Here is a 16,562-nt window from a genome sequence, read left to right as displayed (position 1 = left end):
GCTTAACTCTAAATTTTTTTATCTGTATCAAAATATTCTTTATACTTTTATTTTGGATATGACCTACTATTATTTTAATCATTCTACTTTTAAACTGTTGGCTCACACACTCTCTCATCCAAATAAAATAATACCACTTTTATTAATTACCAATTCTAATCATGGCTCACATTTTCTCTCCTTGAAATAAATAAAATACTACTTTTACTAACTACTAACTCTTATCACATCTACTTTTTTAATAAAATAACAATTGATAATCAAACAACTTATCATCTAAAACTACATGCTTTAATAAGTGTCAAGAGTATTCTGGGACGGAGGAGTAGTTTGATTTATGGATACTAGCCCATTTCACATTATCTGCGCCATTTTCCTCTTTAGGATATTTCACAATGCATGTATAATTTTCTCTTTTTGGATGTTTGACAATACATCTCCTCCATTAAATCATAATCACATCAATTTATAAATGTAATCATATTACTCACTTTGCTCACCCTTGGTTTGTGTGCTATATAAAAATGGTGCATGTATTGTGAAATGAAAGTACTATATTGCATTAGATTTTAAACTCGTGTACAATTACATGGGAATTTTTTTGCTTAATCAATTTATTTATATTCTAATTATTTAATGTATATTTATATATGTTAGCTGCATTAAAATTTGATGATTAATACTCCCCCAGTCTTTAAAGCTTTTTTTTTCTCATTTGAATATTGATACTATTCTTTCCAATCACTAGAGGAAAAAAGGGCAAGGACGGTAGTCCAAAGCGGCCTAAGGATTACGTTTTTTTGACCGCAATCCTTAACAATTTTAACCGGAGCCCTTAATAATTAAGGGTTGCAATTTTGAGTAAAAACCACTACCCTTGTGACCCAAAAAATTGATTTTTTATTGCCTTTTTATGCCAAATACACACAAACATCTATCTATAGATAAAAGTTAAAAGTTTTCATACAAAGTATGCTCATAATACAAACGTCAACAGATTTAAAGACTAAGACAACTTCACTGATAAATCCTCACTTGAAGTTCAAGGGGGTAAGGAAGTTATAATGCAAAAACCATTACCCTTGTGACTCCAAATACTAAATTTTTCTTTTTGCCTTTTGATACTAAATTGACACACAAACATCTATATATAGATAAAAGTTAAAGTTTATACAAAGTATGCTCATAATACAATAATTAGCAGATTAACTTCAATGATAAATCCTCACACTAGTGGAAAAATGAAGAAGGGCTGCGCTAAAAATGGCATGTAGGGCTGCGCTTTTTGACAGCAGCCCTTTCAATAGCAGCCCTTCACTTTTCAAGTAGGGCTGCGCTAGTAAAGCGCAGCCCTTCACAACAAAGGGCTGCGTTTTTTACTAAAAGCGCAGCCCTTCACAACAAAGGGCTGCGCTTTTTACAAAAAAAGCGCAGCCCTTCAAGCTTAGAAGGGCTGCGCTTTTTAGTAAAAAGCGCAGCCCTTCTAAGCTTGAAGGGCTGCGCTTTTAGTAAAAAACGCAGCCCTTTTGACCCAAAAAAAAAATAAATTTTTTTTTTTTTTTCCATTTTTATATAGAGAAATATTACGAACAACAACATAAAATTGACAAAAAAAAAAAACATCAAATACAAACACAATTCATTATCCGCCATCAACACTTGCGCAAAAATTGAGATAAATATCAAAATAAAACATAAACAATACAACAAAAAACAAAAAGTGATTACTGCAGCAAAATATTCAACAAAATGAAAAATATCCCAAAAAATTACATAGTAATTACACAAAAAGAATTGAATACAAACCAAAAAAAAACAGAAATTAATATCCTGAAAAGAAAAATCGAAAAAAATTACATCACAATTACAAAAAAAAACAAAATCAGAAACGAAAAATGTAACAAAAAATAAACGAAAAAAAAAAAAATGAAGAAAAAACCCTAAAATTATAGATCTGAAATTACTGCAACGAACGACCGGAAATAGAAAAAAAAGAACGAAAATAGAACAAAAATAAAAAAAGATGAACGAAAATGAACAAAAATGCAAAAAAAAACCCCTAAAATTATAGATCTGAAGACCAACTCGTCGGGGTTGATGGCGACGGTGGTTGTTGTTGTTGTGAAGAGACGAACGAAGGAGATAGATTCAAAGCGCAATAGTGGAATTTGTCACGGTGGAAGATAACCAGAAAATTCGAAATGCAGCAGCACGATGGTTGTCGCAAACCGGTGTTTGTCACGGTGTACTTGAAAACATCCGCAAACCGGTGTTTGTCACGGTGGAAGATAACCGGAATTTCTCGACTAAGTCACGGTGTTTGTCGTCTGCTTTAAGCCATTTGACAGCATGAGTGTAAAAGGCATATGAAAGGGAGGGAAGAGAGAGAAGAGAAGGGGCGTATGAGAGAGAAGAGTGGGGGCGTATGAGAGAGAAGAGAGAGAGGCGTGAAGATGCTGAAGTTTTTTAGTATGAGCGAGGGTTTTTTTGTGAGGATGCTGAAGTTTATTGGCGGGTTTTTATTTTAAGGCCCAATAGGGCTGCGCCTGTTAAAAAAAGCGCAGCCCTATAGAGTAGAAGGGCTGCGCTTTTTTAAAAAGCGCAGCCCTACTAACTGAAGAGCTGCGCTTTTCTACAAAAGCGCAGCCCTTCTGTTCTGTAGGGCTGCACTTTTGTAGAAAAGCGCAGCCCTTAATTTATAGGGCTGCGCTTATATAAAAAGCGCAGCCCTTCCTGCGCAGCCCTTCCTTTTTTTTCCCCTAGTGTCACTTTAAGTTCAAGGGGATAAAGGAAGTTATAATGCAATCCCAAATGTAAAAACTTAACATATGGCAGATAATAAGAAACTCACTACCATCACTAGAGTCCATCAGAAAAAGATGAGGGTTTGCTTCCTTGTCAGCTAGTAAGGGCAAACATATGTAGAACTTGGAAGCCTGCAAGTAGAACGAAGTCTTTCACCCCGAGTTGTATATTTTTTTCCTCAGACAAAGAAAAAAGGTATAAGAAGAAATTCAGGAATACTTGCGCAACTATATGACCTCAATTTGAAATTCCATTTCAGTAACAAAGGTCGGCTTGCCAAGAAGCCGATGTGATAAATTTCCCAAGCACATCCAAATCTGTCTTCCGCTTAACCTTCATGGTGCAAGACTGGAGGTATTTTGAGCTCATTCTTGTACACACACTGATACCAAACATGCCTGAGAAGATAAAGTACTCAGTGGCACACTTCTCAAGCAAATTCTTCTGGCCAAATTCTTTGAGTGGCAGACACTACAAAAAGCCCCTATCGTGTCCCCTCTAGAGGACTTATCGCGTCGCGTTTGACCCGTCATAATAGCTGCCGACACTATATACATAACGTCTTGTATATCAAGCGATACATTAGAAATGTTTATGCGTCGCCTAAAACATAAGAGGGGACATGATAGCCTCATGCTAACGCACCAATAATTATGTAATAGGCGACACATTAGGTTGGTTTACGCGTCGCCTAAAACAAAAAATAAAAACTAATGCGTTAGCCTCAAAAATTAGTTTTCATATTAAACTAACGCATCATCTGCTATATAATATGCGACGCATTAGGTAGATTTATGCATCACCTCCATGATGAGAGCATACTCGATAGACCCTCAAATGTGTCGCCTCCATCATAAAAGAGGACGTGATAGACCCTCTAATGTGTCACCTCCATTATAAAAAGGGACGCGATAGACCCTCTAATGTGTCGCCTCTATCATAGAAGGTGATGTGATAGGTAATTTTCTTTATAAAAAAAACAGCCTCACGAGTTGCATGATTCATAAGAGGTAACGCGTTAGGTTTGATTAACGGAAACATCATAAATTATTTGAATTAAATGGTCTAATGTACATATTTTGATCATTTCTATTAGAAATAAAACTTTCAAATAATTGCAAAATATTTACAAATCTAAATGCACTTGGTCCTGCACCTCAAACACCACCTAATCCTCCTGCATGTATGAATCTTGCACCTGACCACTAACTTTGCAAATCTTGCACATGGTATCCTATCGTAACCTGAAATAATTAAAACATGAACTTGAAATGATTAGTCAATGATACCTGTATAATACTAGTGGAAAAAACTTCAAGTGCTCCGGTTAAAAACTATATAAGTGCTCTGTATTTCACCCGTAGTAGACGTCATACGAGCACTTGAGTATTTATCAAGTGCTTCGATTTTTACATGTGCTCCGTATTTCACCCATAGCAGACGTCATACGAGCACCTGAGTATTTACCAAGTGCTACGGTTAAAAACTGAAGAACTTAGATTTACAAGCTCTCGCATTGTCTTAAAAATCGGAGCACTTGTGAATTCTATATGTTGAAAATATGTCAAGTGATCCGGTTGATAAGAGAAAACCGGAGCACTTGTGAAGTGCTTCGCTTTTTTCCTAACAACCGGAGCACTTACGTCTTTTTAAAAAAATGTTGTTGCTGCTGTACAACACCAAGAATACAACAACAAGAAGCTTGAGAGGAGATACTACTTTATATTACACTACCCAAAAAATTCAATAAGCCCAATTACATCACACTTAGGTTTTGAAGATAAACAAAGTGCATAGTATTAGTATATAATCTGCTAGAACTAAGCTCCAACAATATGTCACGCCATCTCTAACATGTGCACACAATTACTAGTTTCTAAATTAACAAGAATGATATTGAACACCCTCATAGTAATGGTTGTACAACAGCAAGCATACAACACTAGTCAAAACAATACCATGCCCAGGGAATTATTTCTTGAACTCCTTGCATAATCTCAATACCAAACATATCCCCCTCCCAACACTTGCCCGTCGAAGAAAGAGAAACGACAAACACCACATTATCCCAAAAGAAGAATTCACTAATGTTCATTGAATTTCCGAATATATAGCATTTGCAAAGTTGCACGACTGTTCGTAATCTAACATAGAAACCAGCCACAGGTGTAATACCCCAATATTTTTTTTTCTATAAATTAAATTGTCAAAGTATTGGTATTCTGAAATATTATTAATATCACATTTTTCATAGTGTTTTAATTAATCCAATTAGTCTTTAAAAAGAAAAAAACAGATCGATAAAGTCAAGATGACTAAGGGAAAACCCGAATACCAAAAGTTAAATGGTATAGCTAGGAATTTGAAATCCTTAACCGACATTTCTCACCCCTTACTTATTTTCCCCTGTTGAGGCATCCTTCTTAGACTTAAATTTTTTTTCAATCTTCCAATTTCACTCTCTCGAAACTTCTCGCCCTCAACCCGTCACTCTGTGAAGAGCTCTCACTCGCTCTTCCACCGTCAGCCATCCCTCGCCACTCTCTCTCGCTGACAAACAACCTGAAGGTATTATTTTTTTTTCTTTTCTTCTTTTCTTTTCTTCTTCGTCGATGTTTGGAGGTTGTTGAAAAGGCGGCTGACGGTTGTGATCGAGCCACTGTTGCTGCCGCCGCCTTCATGGCGGTGGTTGATTGTTTTGTTTTTTTTTTATGAATTGAACTTGTTAATTATCTGAATCCTAGTTTAAACTATTGAAATTCTGATATTTTGGGTGTATAATTTACATGAATCAGTTTTTGAAGATTAATACTGGAACTTTAGGTTGTTTAATTCTTAAATACATAATTGTATAATTCCCTTCGTATCTTACAGCTTTCACAAAATAAATATCATCCACAAAGTATGGGAGGTTCAATTTGTAACTAAAACTGAGTTCTTATCTCATAAGTTGTTGGAAATGAAATTTGGTGTTAGTGGCTACTAAGACTAGTTATATGGATATAAATGGTGCGAATATAAACCTATATATATATATGGACATACATCTACATTTGAGAATTTCTTATAAGAGTATGCAGGGCAAGAAATAGTGACCTTTCATTACAGACTACCTACCATTGCATGTACAAGTTCACTGTAGGCTTTCAATCTTTAACAACACATCTCAAAATACTGATTTTATTATAGATAACCATATTATATAATTTCCTTCCAAGGAGCTATGAATTTTAAAAGTATAGGTCTTTGATTTCACATAGTTTGATTTTGGGAAATATAGAAAGCAAGTATAGAAGTAAGTTTTAAATTTCATAGTTTAAATTCTAAGCAAAAACTAATTCCCCACTTTGTACTCATGATTTATTAACTACCTTAGGAGAAGGGGAGCAATCTGAGAATTAGAAGATCATCAGCTTGCATCGGATTCACTCAAGGTAACCCCATGAACACCTTTTTCACCAAGAATGAAAATAAACCTATATATATATATATATATATATATATGTATATATATATGTATATATGACACTCATGAAACTTTGAGTTATAGTTTTAGGCTCTTAAGATTCTAAGTAACCTTAAATAATGCTTTCTTGGAACTTTGTTTTACTAGTACGTATATACTAGCTTGTCTCTTTCTGATAGATGATGTTAGTTGTATAAAAACCATGATTGGAATTCATATGCGTAAGTTTATTAATACTTTGGTTATGATTCTAAATTTGAGAGAACTTAATATGGAACTTTAAATTATGAGTTGATTATGGATTATTGAATTGAATTGACTTCAGAAGTATATATGGCTTAATTAGGTTAATTACTACTGATTGTAGTAAGTATTGGTTTTTATCTGCTGTTTGGGGGCAAGAATTGATTGTTATCGCCGTATGTGGCAAGATATTAGACCGTCCTTACTCTAGCGTGGCCCGCCGGGGGTCACGGGTCACATAAAAGCTTGAGTGGAGGGGTGTGCACACTATAGGTCATTGGCCATCGAAATTATTAGTAAACCGGCCGGGGCTCCCGGGTTTACATTATGAAATGACCGGCCGGGGCTCCCGGGTCTATCAATATTTATTAGTGGGTCGCCCGGGACTCCCGGATCCACCTTAATCTCCTGTTCAGATTATTGGAATGCAAAATTGAGCAAAGTAGAATTTGTTATCTGGCAAACTTCTATTAGATATTTGTTGTGGTATATCTTTACATATTAAGTTACTTTACATTGTTATGAATTAGGTGGAATGGTGGTTACCAGCTTCGCTGACGGTTTCTTTGTCTGTGTGTGTTGTTTTTTTTCTATTATTTGACCTGTGATGATCCATTCTGTCTGCACCATGGTGAGCAGATTTGCAGGTTACAGGTAATGATGTTTTTGGGAATGCGTTAGAGTGAGGACGGCTTAGTACTTGCGATTATGTTTTAGGAATAATCTTTTCTCTAATAAGGAAAAAGGGTCATTTTGGGTTGTAAGTTTAGGCTATGTATGGATAAGGAGTTTTGTAAATAGTTACTTATGTAGTTAACCATCTAGAAGAGTCTCTTGGCACAAAACGTTATCTAGTGATACTGATGTTAAAATGGGTTTGTTGGATAGGCAGTCACTAAGCCTTGCACTTATGCTCTATAAGTGTGGCGGTAACGCCTTGGAATTTATTTTCTTTTGTTTATAAAAGCAGGTGGGAGAAAACTAGGTACCCCATCATTAAGATTATGCTAATTGGGGGGAAACCTTGTCGAAATTTTCAGTCGTAATATTATTTATTTAATTAGTTTAGGAATTTCGTAGTTCTCTTGGTTATCCGGGCGTTACAAAATGGTATCAGAACCGAAGGCTAATTTTGGTTGAGTGTGGTGGTGAAGAAGTTAGAATAAGGATTATAGGTTGTAAAACCAATAGAATTAGGAAAACTAAAACATTTGGGAAGAGGGATCGCATCGAGAGAGGGTGTTACAGGCGGTGGTAATTTATTTTTCAAAATTTTTTATTTTATTTTAGTTGAATAATGTTTATGAGAAATATATAAATCTTGTTAGTATGTTATAAAATGATGAAATGAGAATGTTGATATTGAATTTGTAATTATATGAGAATATGGAAAACGGAGAATGAGATGTGTGTTAGCCGACACTGGATTTTATCACCAGTGTGGAATGGCTTTATGGTTGTGACAAGTATGTTAAGAATTCTGTTGATAATGTTATTATTGTGGCTTGTGTGAATGAATATTATTTGATTGTAAATTGATATTAAACGGTATATGTTATGCCTAAACGTTATTTATGTAGACCCTAGTTTAGACTATAACCTCATCAAAGCCTACATTAGATAAGTTAATAAACTTGGATTCAAAGACTTATTGCGGCAGACTAGAAAACAGCTTGCTTAAGAACGTTGTGATCTTCTACTCCAGGATGGCCTCAAGAAATGAGGGAAGCACCAATGATGATGAAATGACTACTAGACTTAGGGTACTTGAAGACCTTACTCGATCCATTGGCCAACATCTGATACAAAGACAACAAGATCTTGATCCTTCCAGCTCAATTCTAAAGAAAGTTTCGGCGCATAACCCACCTATTTATGGAGGAAAAGTTGATCCCAAAGCCCTATAGAATTGGGTGAGGGACATTGAAAAACTTTTTGATGCTACCAACTGCCCGGAGGACATGAAAATTAAGGTGGCGACATTTTATCTCAAGGAAGAAGCTGACAACTGGTGGAGTACAGTTAAGGTAGCTTGCCTTGCTGAAAGTGACTTCTCATGGGAGACCTTTAAAGAGAGGCTTAGGGCAAGATTTTATCTAGTTGCATTGAAGTGGCAGAAACAGCAAGAATTTTTGAAGTTAAATCAAGGGGGTATGACAGTTCAAGAATATACTGATAAGTTTGTTGAGCTTTCTCATTTTGCCCCTCACATTATCCCTACTGAAGAAGAAAAAGCTAAGAAGTACGAAGAGGGATTGAAATTTAAGTTGCAAAAATTACTTGGTGGAATATCTTCGAAGACATTCCAGGAAGCTTATGAGAGAGCAACAAACCTGCAGCGTATTCAAGAAAATGAAGATGTTGTATTTAACCGGAACAAGAGAAGAGAAGGAGGAGATTCCTCTAATCAGCGTAGTTATGATAAGAAACCCCGATACGACAATCGTAACAATAATGAAGGTGGGAATAACAATTATCGAGGAAATCAAGGATTTGGAGGGGGAATCAACCAAAATAAAGGCCAATCTTTTAATCGTCAAACTTCAGTATGCAGGGGATGTAACAAGCCGTATCATCCGGGAAAGACTTGTGCTGGTGAAGTTGTGACATGCTTTAAATGTAAAGGGTTGGGACATCGAGCTGCTCATTGTCCTAGCATGCTTGATGAAAGTGGAAGCCAGGTTAGAAGGCCTAATTATAGTGGCCAAGGATCAAGAAACAATCCCGGGCAGGGTGGAATTCAAAATTTCAATTACCAAGGGTATAATAGGCAAGGAAGTTCTAGTGGGCCTCGAAGCTCCAATGCAGGTAACAACCTTGGTACCCGTGGTGGAAGTGGAGTTGCAAAGCCACAGCAACAAACTGGAGCAGGAAACCGTAATGATGGAAATCAAGCACGAATGTATATCATGAATAGAACTGAAGCAGAAAATAATCCAAATGTTATCACTGGTATTTTCCTTATTCAATCTACTCCAGCTTATCTACTCTTTGATTCGGGTGCATCTCACTCATTTATATCAACATCATTTGTTACAAAGTTGAACCTGAAACCTTCTGCCATTCATGGTACTGAAGTAACTATTCCATCTGGCACGGTAATATCGTGTTCTAAATTATTTGAAAATGTACCTATTGATATTGCGGGGTCTCAACTTACTGCTGACTTTATTCAATTTGATCTTGCTGAATTTGATGCTATCTTGGGGATGGATTGGCTTAGTAAATATAAAGCTAGCTTAGACTGTCATGAACAAAAAGTATCACTTAGGGGGCCTAGAGGAATTAGAATTTCGTATAAAGGAGTGATGATGAAACCTGGTATTAAAATCATATATATGATGAAAGCCATGTCATATTCTCGAAAAGGATACCCCATATTCTTGTGTAATGTTAGAGACACAACCTTAGAAGAAAAATTAGAAGAAATTCGTGTAATTCGAGAATATGCAGATGTTTTTCCCGATGAAATACCAGGAGTGCCACCTTATAGGGAAGTTGAACTTAGTATTGATGTAATACCAGGAACCTCACCAATTTCTTAAGCACCTTACAGAATGGCACCTATGGAATTGCGGGAATTGAAAACTCAATTAGAAGAATTGCTTGAAAAAGGATATATCCGGCCTAGTGTATCACCATGGGGAGCACCAGTTCTTTTTGTGAAAAAGAAGGATGGAGGATTGAGATTATGTATAGATTATAGAGACTTAAATAAAGTGACTATTAAAAATAAATACCCTCTGCCAAGGATTGAGGATCTGTTTGATCAATTAAAAGGGGCTCAAATATTCTCGAAAATTGATTTAAGGTCGGGATATCATCAGTTGAGGGTAAAAGAATATGATATCCCTAAAACCGCATTCAGGACTAGGTACGACCATTATGAATTTACAGTCATGCCTTTTGGGTTGACAAACGCACCTGCAGCATTTATGGATCAAATGAATAGGACTTTTCATGAATTTTTAGATAGGTTTGTTGTTGTGTTTATTGATGACATTCTTATATATTCGAGATCAAAGGAAGAGCATGAAAAACACTTGAGGAAAATTTTGGATATACTGCGAAGGGATAAATGGTATGCTAAGTTATCAAAGTGTGAATTTTGGTTGGAAAGGATAGTTCTCTTAGGGCATGTTCTTTCAAAAGATGGAATTTCTGTTGATCCTGCAAAAGTAAAAGCCGTTTCAGATTAGCCAAAACCAACCAGTGTCTCAGAAATTCGGAGTTTCTTAGGACTAGCAGGATATTATAGAAGATTTGTTAAGGTCTTTTCGAGAATAGCTCAACCTATGACGAGGTTGATGAAGAAAGAATCTAAGTTTGAGTGGAGGGAAGATTGTGAAAGTGCTTTTCTAGAGGTCAAAAAGAAATTGACCTCGGCACCAGTTCTAACCTTGCCTTCAGGATTGGAAGGGTATGAAGTGTATAGTGATGCATCTAAGAACGGCTTAGGTTGTGTATTAATGCAAAATAAGAAGGTTATTGCTTATGCTTCAAGACAATTAAAACCTTATGAAGTCAACTATCCAACGCATGATCTTGAACTTGCTGCTATTGTCTTTGCACTGAAAATTTGGAGACATTATCTCTATGGGTCTTCCTGTAAGGTTTACACAGATCACAAGAGTCTTAAATACATATTCACTCAAAAAGAGCTCAACATGAGACAAAGGAGATGGTTAGAATTAATAAAAGATTATGATCTCGAGATTTAGTATCATGAAGGAAAAGCAAATGTTGTTGCTGACGCCCTCAGTAGAAAATCAAAGCATACATTGAATATGACATTTGTACTTCCTAATAAGCTTTGTCACGAGTTTCAGAAACTCTCAATTGAAGTTGTTCCAGAGGGAGGAATAGAAGCTGTATTCAATGCCATGAGTGTTCGACCGAGTTTATTTGATGAAATTATGGAGGAGCAGCAAATAGATGAATGGCTCTTGAAAGTTAAGGAAATGAAAGAAAAAGGTGGAGCAGAAGATTTTGAAATTGATGTTGGTGGTGTTATAAAGTATAAAGGCAGATGGTGTATTCCGAGTAATAAGGAACTTAGAAGAAAAATCTTAGAAGAGGCCCATAATACGCCTTATTCAGTTCATCCAGGCGGAAACAAATTATATAAAGACCTTAAACAACACTTCTGGTGGCAGGGAATGAAGAAAGAGGTAGCAACTTTTGTTTCAAAATGTTTAACATGCCAAAAGGTCAAAGCAGAGCATAAAAGACCAAGTGGGTTGATTCAACCCTTAGAGATACCAATGTGGAAATGGGACTCTATTTCGATGGATTTTGTTATGGGTTTACCACTCACTAGATCAGGGAAGAATGCAATATGGGTGATAGTAGACCGACTTACTAAATCTGCCCGATTCATTGCCATGAAAGATACGTGGAAGTTGAAACAACTTGCAGATGCATATATGAAAAAAGTAGTGAGATTACATGGCATTCCCAAAGATATTGTTTCTGATAGAGATTCTCGTTTTCTTTCTCACTTTTGGAAGAAGTTGCAAGCTATGGGAACTTACTTAAAATTCAGCACTGCTTTTCATCCTGCAACAGATGGACAAACTGAAAGAACTATTCAAACTCTGGAAGATATGCTAAGAGCATGCGCCATGGAATTTCAGGGAGCTTGGGACGAACATTTGTCCAACGTAGAATTCTCATACAATAATAGCTTCCATTCTAGTATTAGAATGGCCCCATATGAAGCCTTGTATGGAAGGAAATGTAGAAGCCCGTTATGTTGGGATGACATTAGTGAAACTCTCATTTTAGGTCCCGATTATATTAGTAAGACGCTCGAACAAGTTAAGATTATTCGAGAAAAGTTGAAAGAAGCTCAAGATCGTCAAAAGTCGTATGCAGATATACGCCGTAGACCTTTGGAGTTTGAAATTGGAGAGAAAGTGTTCCTAAAGGTATCTCCAACAAAAGGGGTTGTAAGATTTGGAAAAAAAGGAAAATTAACCCCAAGATACGTAGGGCCTTACGAAGTTTTAGAAAGGATAGGAGAAGTTGCTTATAGGTTGGCTTTACCCATGGAGATGAATCGGATACACGATGTTTTTCATGTATCCCAATTAAAAAAATATGTTTATGATCCTTCACATATCATTGAACCCGAAAGCGTCGAATTGGAAGAAAAATTAACTTATGAAGAGCAGCCGATAAAGATTCTTGACACAGAAATTCGGGTACTCAGGAATAAACAGATTCCACTTGTAAAAGTTTTATGGCGGAGCCAAGAAATTGAAGAGGCTACTTAGGAAACGGAAGCAGATATGAAAAGAAAATTCCCACATTTATTTGGACAAGGTATGGAACAAAAATTTGAGAGTGAAAAAAAAAATGTTATGACCTAGAATATATCGACCCAATAATTAAGAAATCTTTCTCTACGAAAGAGTCTTTGGATTCTATTAGCCTTGTGAATGATGTTGAGTTAATTTGTGTAATTATATCACGTAATATGGACATACTTAGAGTAGTGTTATTGTATAAGGGTAATTGGTCTAAGTTCGAGGACGAACTTTTTTTTTAAGGGGGATAACGTGTAATACCCCAATATTTTTTTTTCTATAAATTAAATTTTCAAAGTATTGGTATTCTGAAATATTATTAATATCATATTTTGCATAGTGTTTTAATTAATCCAATTAGTCTTTTAAAAAAAAAAACAGATCGATAAAGTCAAGATGACTAAGGGAAAACCCGAATACCAAAAGTTAAATGGTATAGCTAGGAATTTGAAATCCTTAACCGACATTTCTCACCCCTTACTTATTTCCCCTGTTGAGGCATCCTTCTTAGACTTAATTTTTTTTCAATCTTCCAATTTCACTCTCTCGAAACTTCTCGCCCTCAACCCGTCACTCTGTGAAGAGCTCTCACTCGCTCTTCCACCGTCAGCCATCCCTCGCCGCTCTCTCTCGCCGACAAAGAACCTGAAGGTATTTTTTTTTTCTTTTCTTCTTTTCTTTTCTTCTTTGTCGATGTTTGGAGGTTGTTGAAAAGGCGGCTGGCGGTTGTGATCGAGCCACTGTTGCTGCCGCCGCCTTCATGGTGGTGGTAGATTGTTTTGTTTTTTTTATGAATTGAACTTGTTAATTATCTGAATCCTAGTTTAAACTATTGAAATTCTGATATTTCGGGTGTATAATTTACATGAATCAGTTTTTGAAGATTAATACTGGAACTTTAGGTTGCTTAATTCTTAAATACATAATTGTATAATTCCCTTCGTATCTTACAGCTTTTACAAAATAAATATCATCCACAAAGTATGGGAGGTTCAATTTGTAACTAAAACTGAGTTCTTATCTCATAAGTTGGAAATGAAATTTGGTGTTAGTGGCTACTAAGACTAGTTATATGGATATAAATGGTGCGAATATAAACCTATATATATATGGACATACATCTACATTTGAGAATTTCTTATAAGAGTATGCAAGGCAAGAAATGGTGACCTTTCATTACAGACTACCTACCATTGCATGTACAAGTTCACTATAGGCTTTCAATCTTTAACAACACATCTCAAAATACTGATTTTATTATAGATAACCATATTATTAATTTCCTTCCAAGGAGCTATGAATTTTAAAAGTATACGTCTTTGATTTCACATAGTTTGATTTTGGGAAATATAGAAAGCAAGTATAGAAGTAAGTTTTAAATTTCATAGTTTAAATTCTAAGCAAAAACTAATTCCCCACTTTGTACTCATGATTTATTAACTACCTTAGGAGAAGGGGAGCAATCTGAGAATTAGAAGATCATCAGCTTGCATCGGATTCACTCAAGGTAACCCCATGAACACCTTTTTCACCAAGAATGAAAATAAACCTATATATATATATGTATATATGACACTCATGAAACTTTGAGTTATAGTTTTAGGCTCTTAAGATTCTAAGTAACCTTAAATAATGCTTTCTTGGAACTTTGTTTTACTAGTACGTATATACTAGCTTATCTCTTTCTGATAGATGATGTTAGTTGTATAAAAACCATGATTGGAATTCATATGCGTAAGTTTATTAATACTTTGGTTATGATTCTAAATTTGAGAGAACTTAATATGGAACTTTAAATTATGAGTTGATTATGGATTATTGAATTGAATTGACTTCAGAAGTATATATGGCTTAATTAGGTTAATTACTACTGATTGTAGTAAGTATTGGTTTTTATCTGCTGTTTGGGGGCAAGAATTGATTGTTATCGCCGTATGTGGCAAGATATTAGACCGTCCTTACTCTAGCGTGGCCCGCCGGGGGTCCCGGGTCACATAAAAGCTTGAGTGGAGGGGTGTGCACACTATAGGTCATTGGCCATCGAAATTATTAGTAAACCGGCCGGGGCTCCCGGGTTTACGTTATGAAATGACCGGCCGGGGCTCCCGGGTCTATCAATATTTATTAGTGGGTCGGCCGGGACTCCCGGATCCACCTTAATCTCCTGTTCAGATTATTGGAATGCAAAATTGAGCAAAGTAGAATTTGTTATCTGGCAAACTTCTATTAGATATTTGTTGTGGTATATCTTTACATATTAAGTTACTTTACATTGTTATGAATTAGGTGGAATGGTGGTTACCAGCTTCGCTGACGGTTTCTTGTCTGTGTGTGTTGTTTTTTTTCTATTATTTGACCTGTGATGATCCATTGTGTCTGCACCATGGTGAGCAGATTTGCAGGTTACAGGTAATGATGTTTTTGGGAATGCGTTGGAGTGAGGACGGCTTAGTACTTGCGATTATGTTTTAGGAATAATCTTTTCTCTAATAAGGAAAAAGGGTCATTTTGGGTTGTAAATTTAGGCTATGTATGGATAAGGAGTTTTGTAAATAGTTACTTATGTAGTTAACCATCTAGAAGAATCTCTTGGCACAAAACGTTATCTAGTGATACTGATGTTAAAATGGGTTTGTTGGATAGGCAGTCACTAAGCCTTGCACTTATGCTCTATAAGTGTGGCGGTAACGCCTTGGAATTTATTTTCTTTTTTTTATAAAAGCTGGTGGGAGAAAACTAGGTACCCCATCATTAAGATTATGCTAATTGGGGGGAAACCTTGTCGAAATTTTCAGTCGTAATATTATTTATTTAATTAGTTTAGGAATTTCGTAGTTCTCTTGGTTATCCGGGCGTTACAACAGGTTTAAGAATTCGTGTTCAGATTTTACATTGTAACTTATGAGGCAGGGCTATAATTCATATTATGGCATACTACGACTGTCATGATACATGCTAAATCTTCCTTAAGCATAAGATTAATCATAAAGATGGCAAGAAGACGCTTCACTCGACTAAGAGTTGTAAGTTTACACAACTTGGCAAGTACAATGGGCTGAGTTAATTACAATTCCTCATTGCCCAAGTTCATTACACAAACGGCCCGTTTGGTAGTCGTTAATAAATTGTTGTAATAGAAATGAATTTTAAGTGTAATTTTATTAGGGCAGCACCCTTTAAATCTCCATGGGGATACATTTTTTCTCCATGGGGATACATTTTTTCTCCATGGGCAAGCAATCTCACCCCTAAACTTGTGTTTTTGTCACCAAGAGGAAGCAATTTTCATTACCACTCATTACCACCTACAAGGTGGTATTGGATGGGAATAAAAATTCAAGAAGGAAAGTTGACACTTCATGATAAATTAGCATTACCATGGGAGTGGACAATGATATTCTTCACAAATTTACACACAAATTCATTCCCATTACCATCATTTATAACCAATTACCAAACGGGCCGAAAAGATCTCATCAGTCACAAGTTAAAGAAACCAAAGAATGTATTAAGACAAACTTTATAAGAAAAAAGAAAACCAAATGAACCTATCACTCAAGCTATTATCCTAAGGATTGCCAGAAACAATATTTGTAGTAGTGACCATACATATCTAAAATGACATAAGACACATACCCTCGAAGTTTGAAAAACAAGCTAAAGTCGTGACTTCTTTTTTGCAGCAGCTCCACTCATTCATTCCATTATGATATATAGGCTGAAATTTATTAAAGAAG

The 16,562-nt window shown here is 35.8% G+C and overlaps 1 protein-coding gene across 1 annotated transcript; it reads left to right on the top strand.

Annotated features, from left to right (window-relative positions):
* Positions 1–13,066: 13,066 nt before the first annotated feature.
* Positions 13,067–15,652, top strand: LOC104884546 (uncharacterized). The gene is made up of 3 exons (XM_057393085.1): positions 13,067–13,476; positions 14,275–14,332; positions 15,220–15,652. The coding sequence occupies exons 1-3, from the start codon at positions 13,222–13,224 to the stop codon at positions 15,264–15,266; spliced, it is 360 nt and encodes a 119-aa protein (XP_057249068.1). The 5' UTR covers positions 13,067–13,221; the 3' UTR covers positions 15,267–15,652.
* The last annotated feature ends 910 nt before the right edge of the window (positions 15,653–16,562 follow it).

Source organism: Beta vulgaris, chromosome 2 (genome assembly GCF_026745355.1).
Source record: "Beta vulgaris subsp. vulgaris cultivar EL10 chromosome 2, EL10.2, whole genome shotgun sequence".
Lineage (NCBI taxonomy): Eukaryota > Viridiplantae > Streptophyta > Magnoliopsida > Caryophyllales > Amaranthaceae > Beta > Beta vulgaris.
This window is presented reverse-complemented; position numbering and strand designations above follow the sequence as displayed.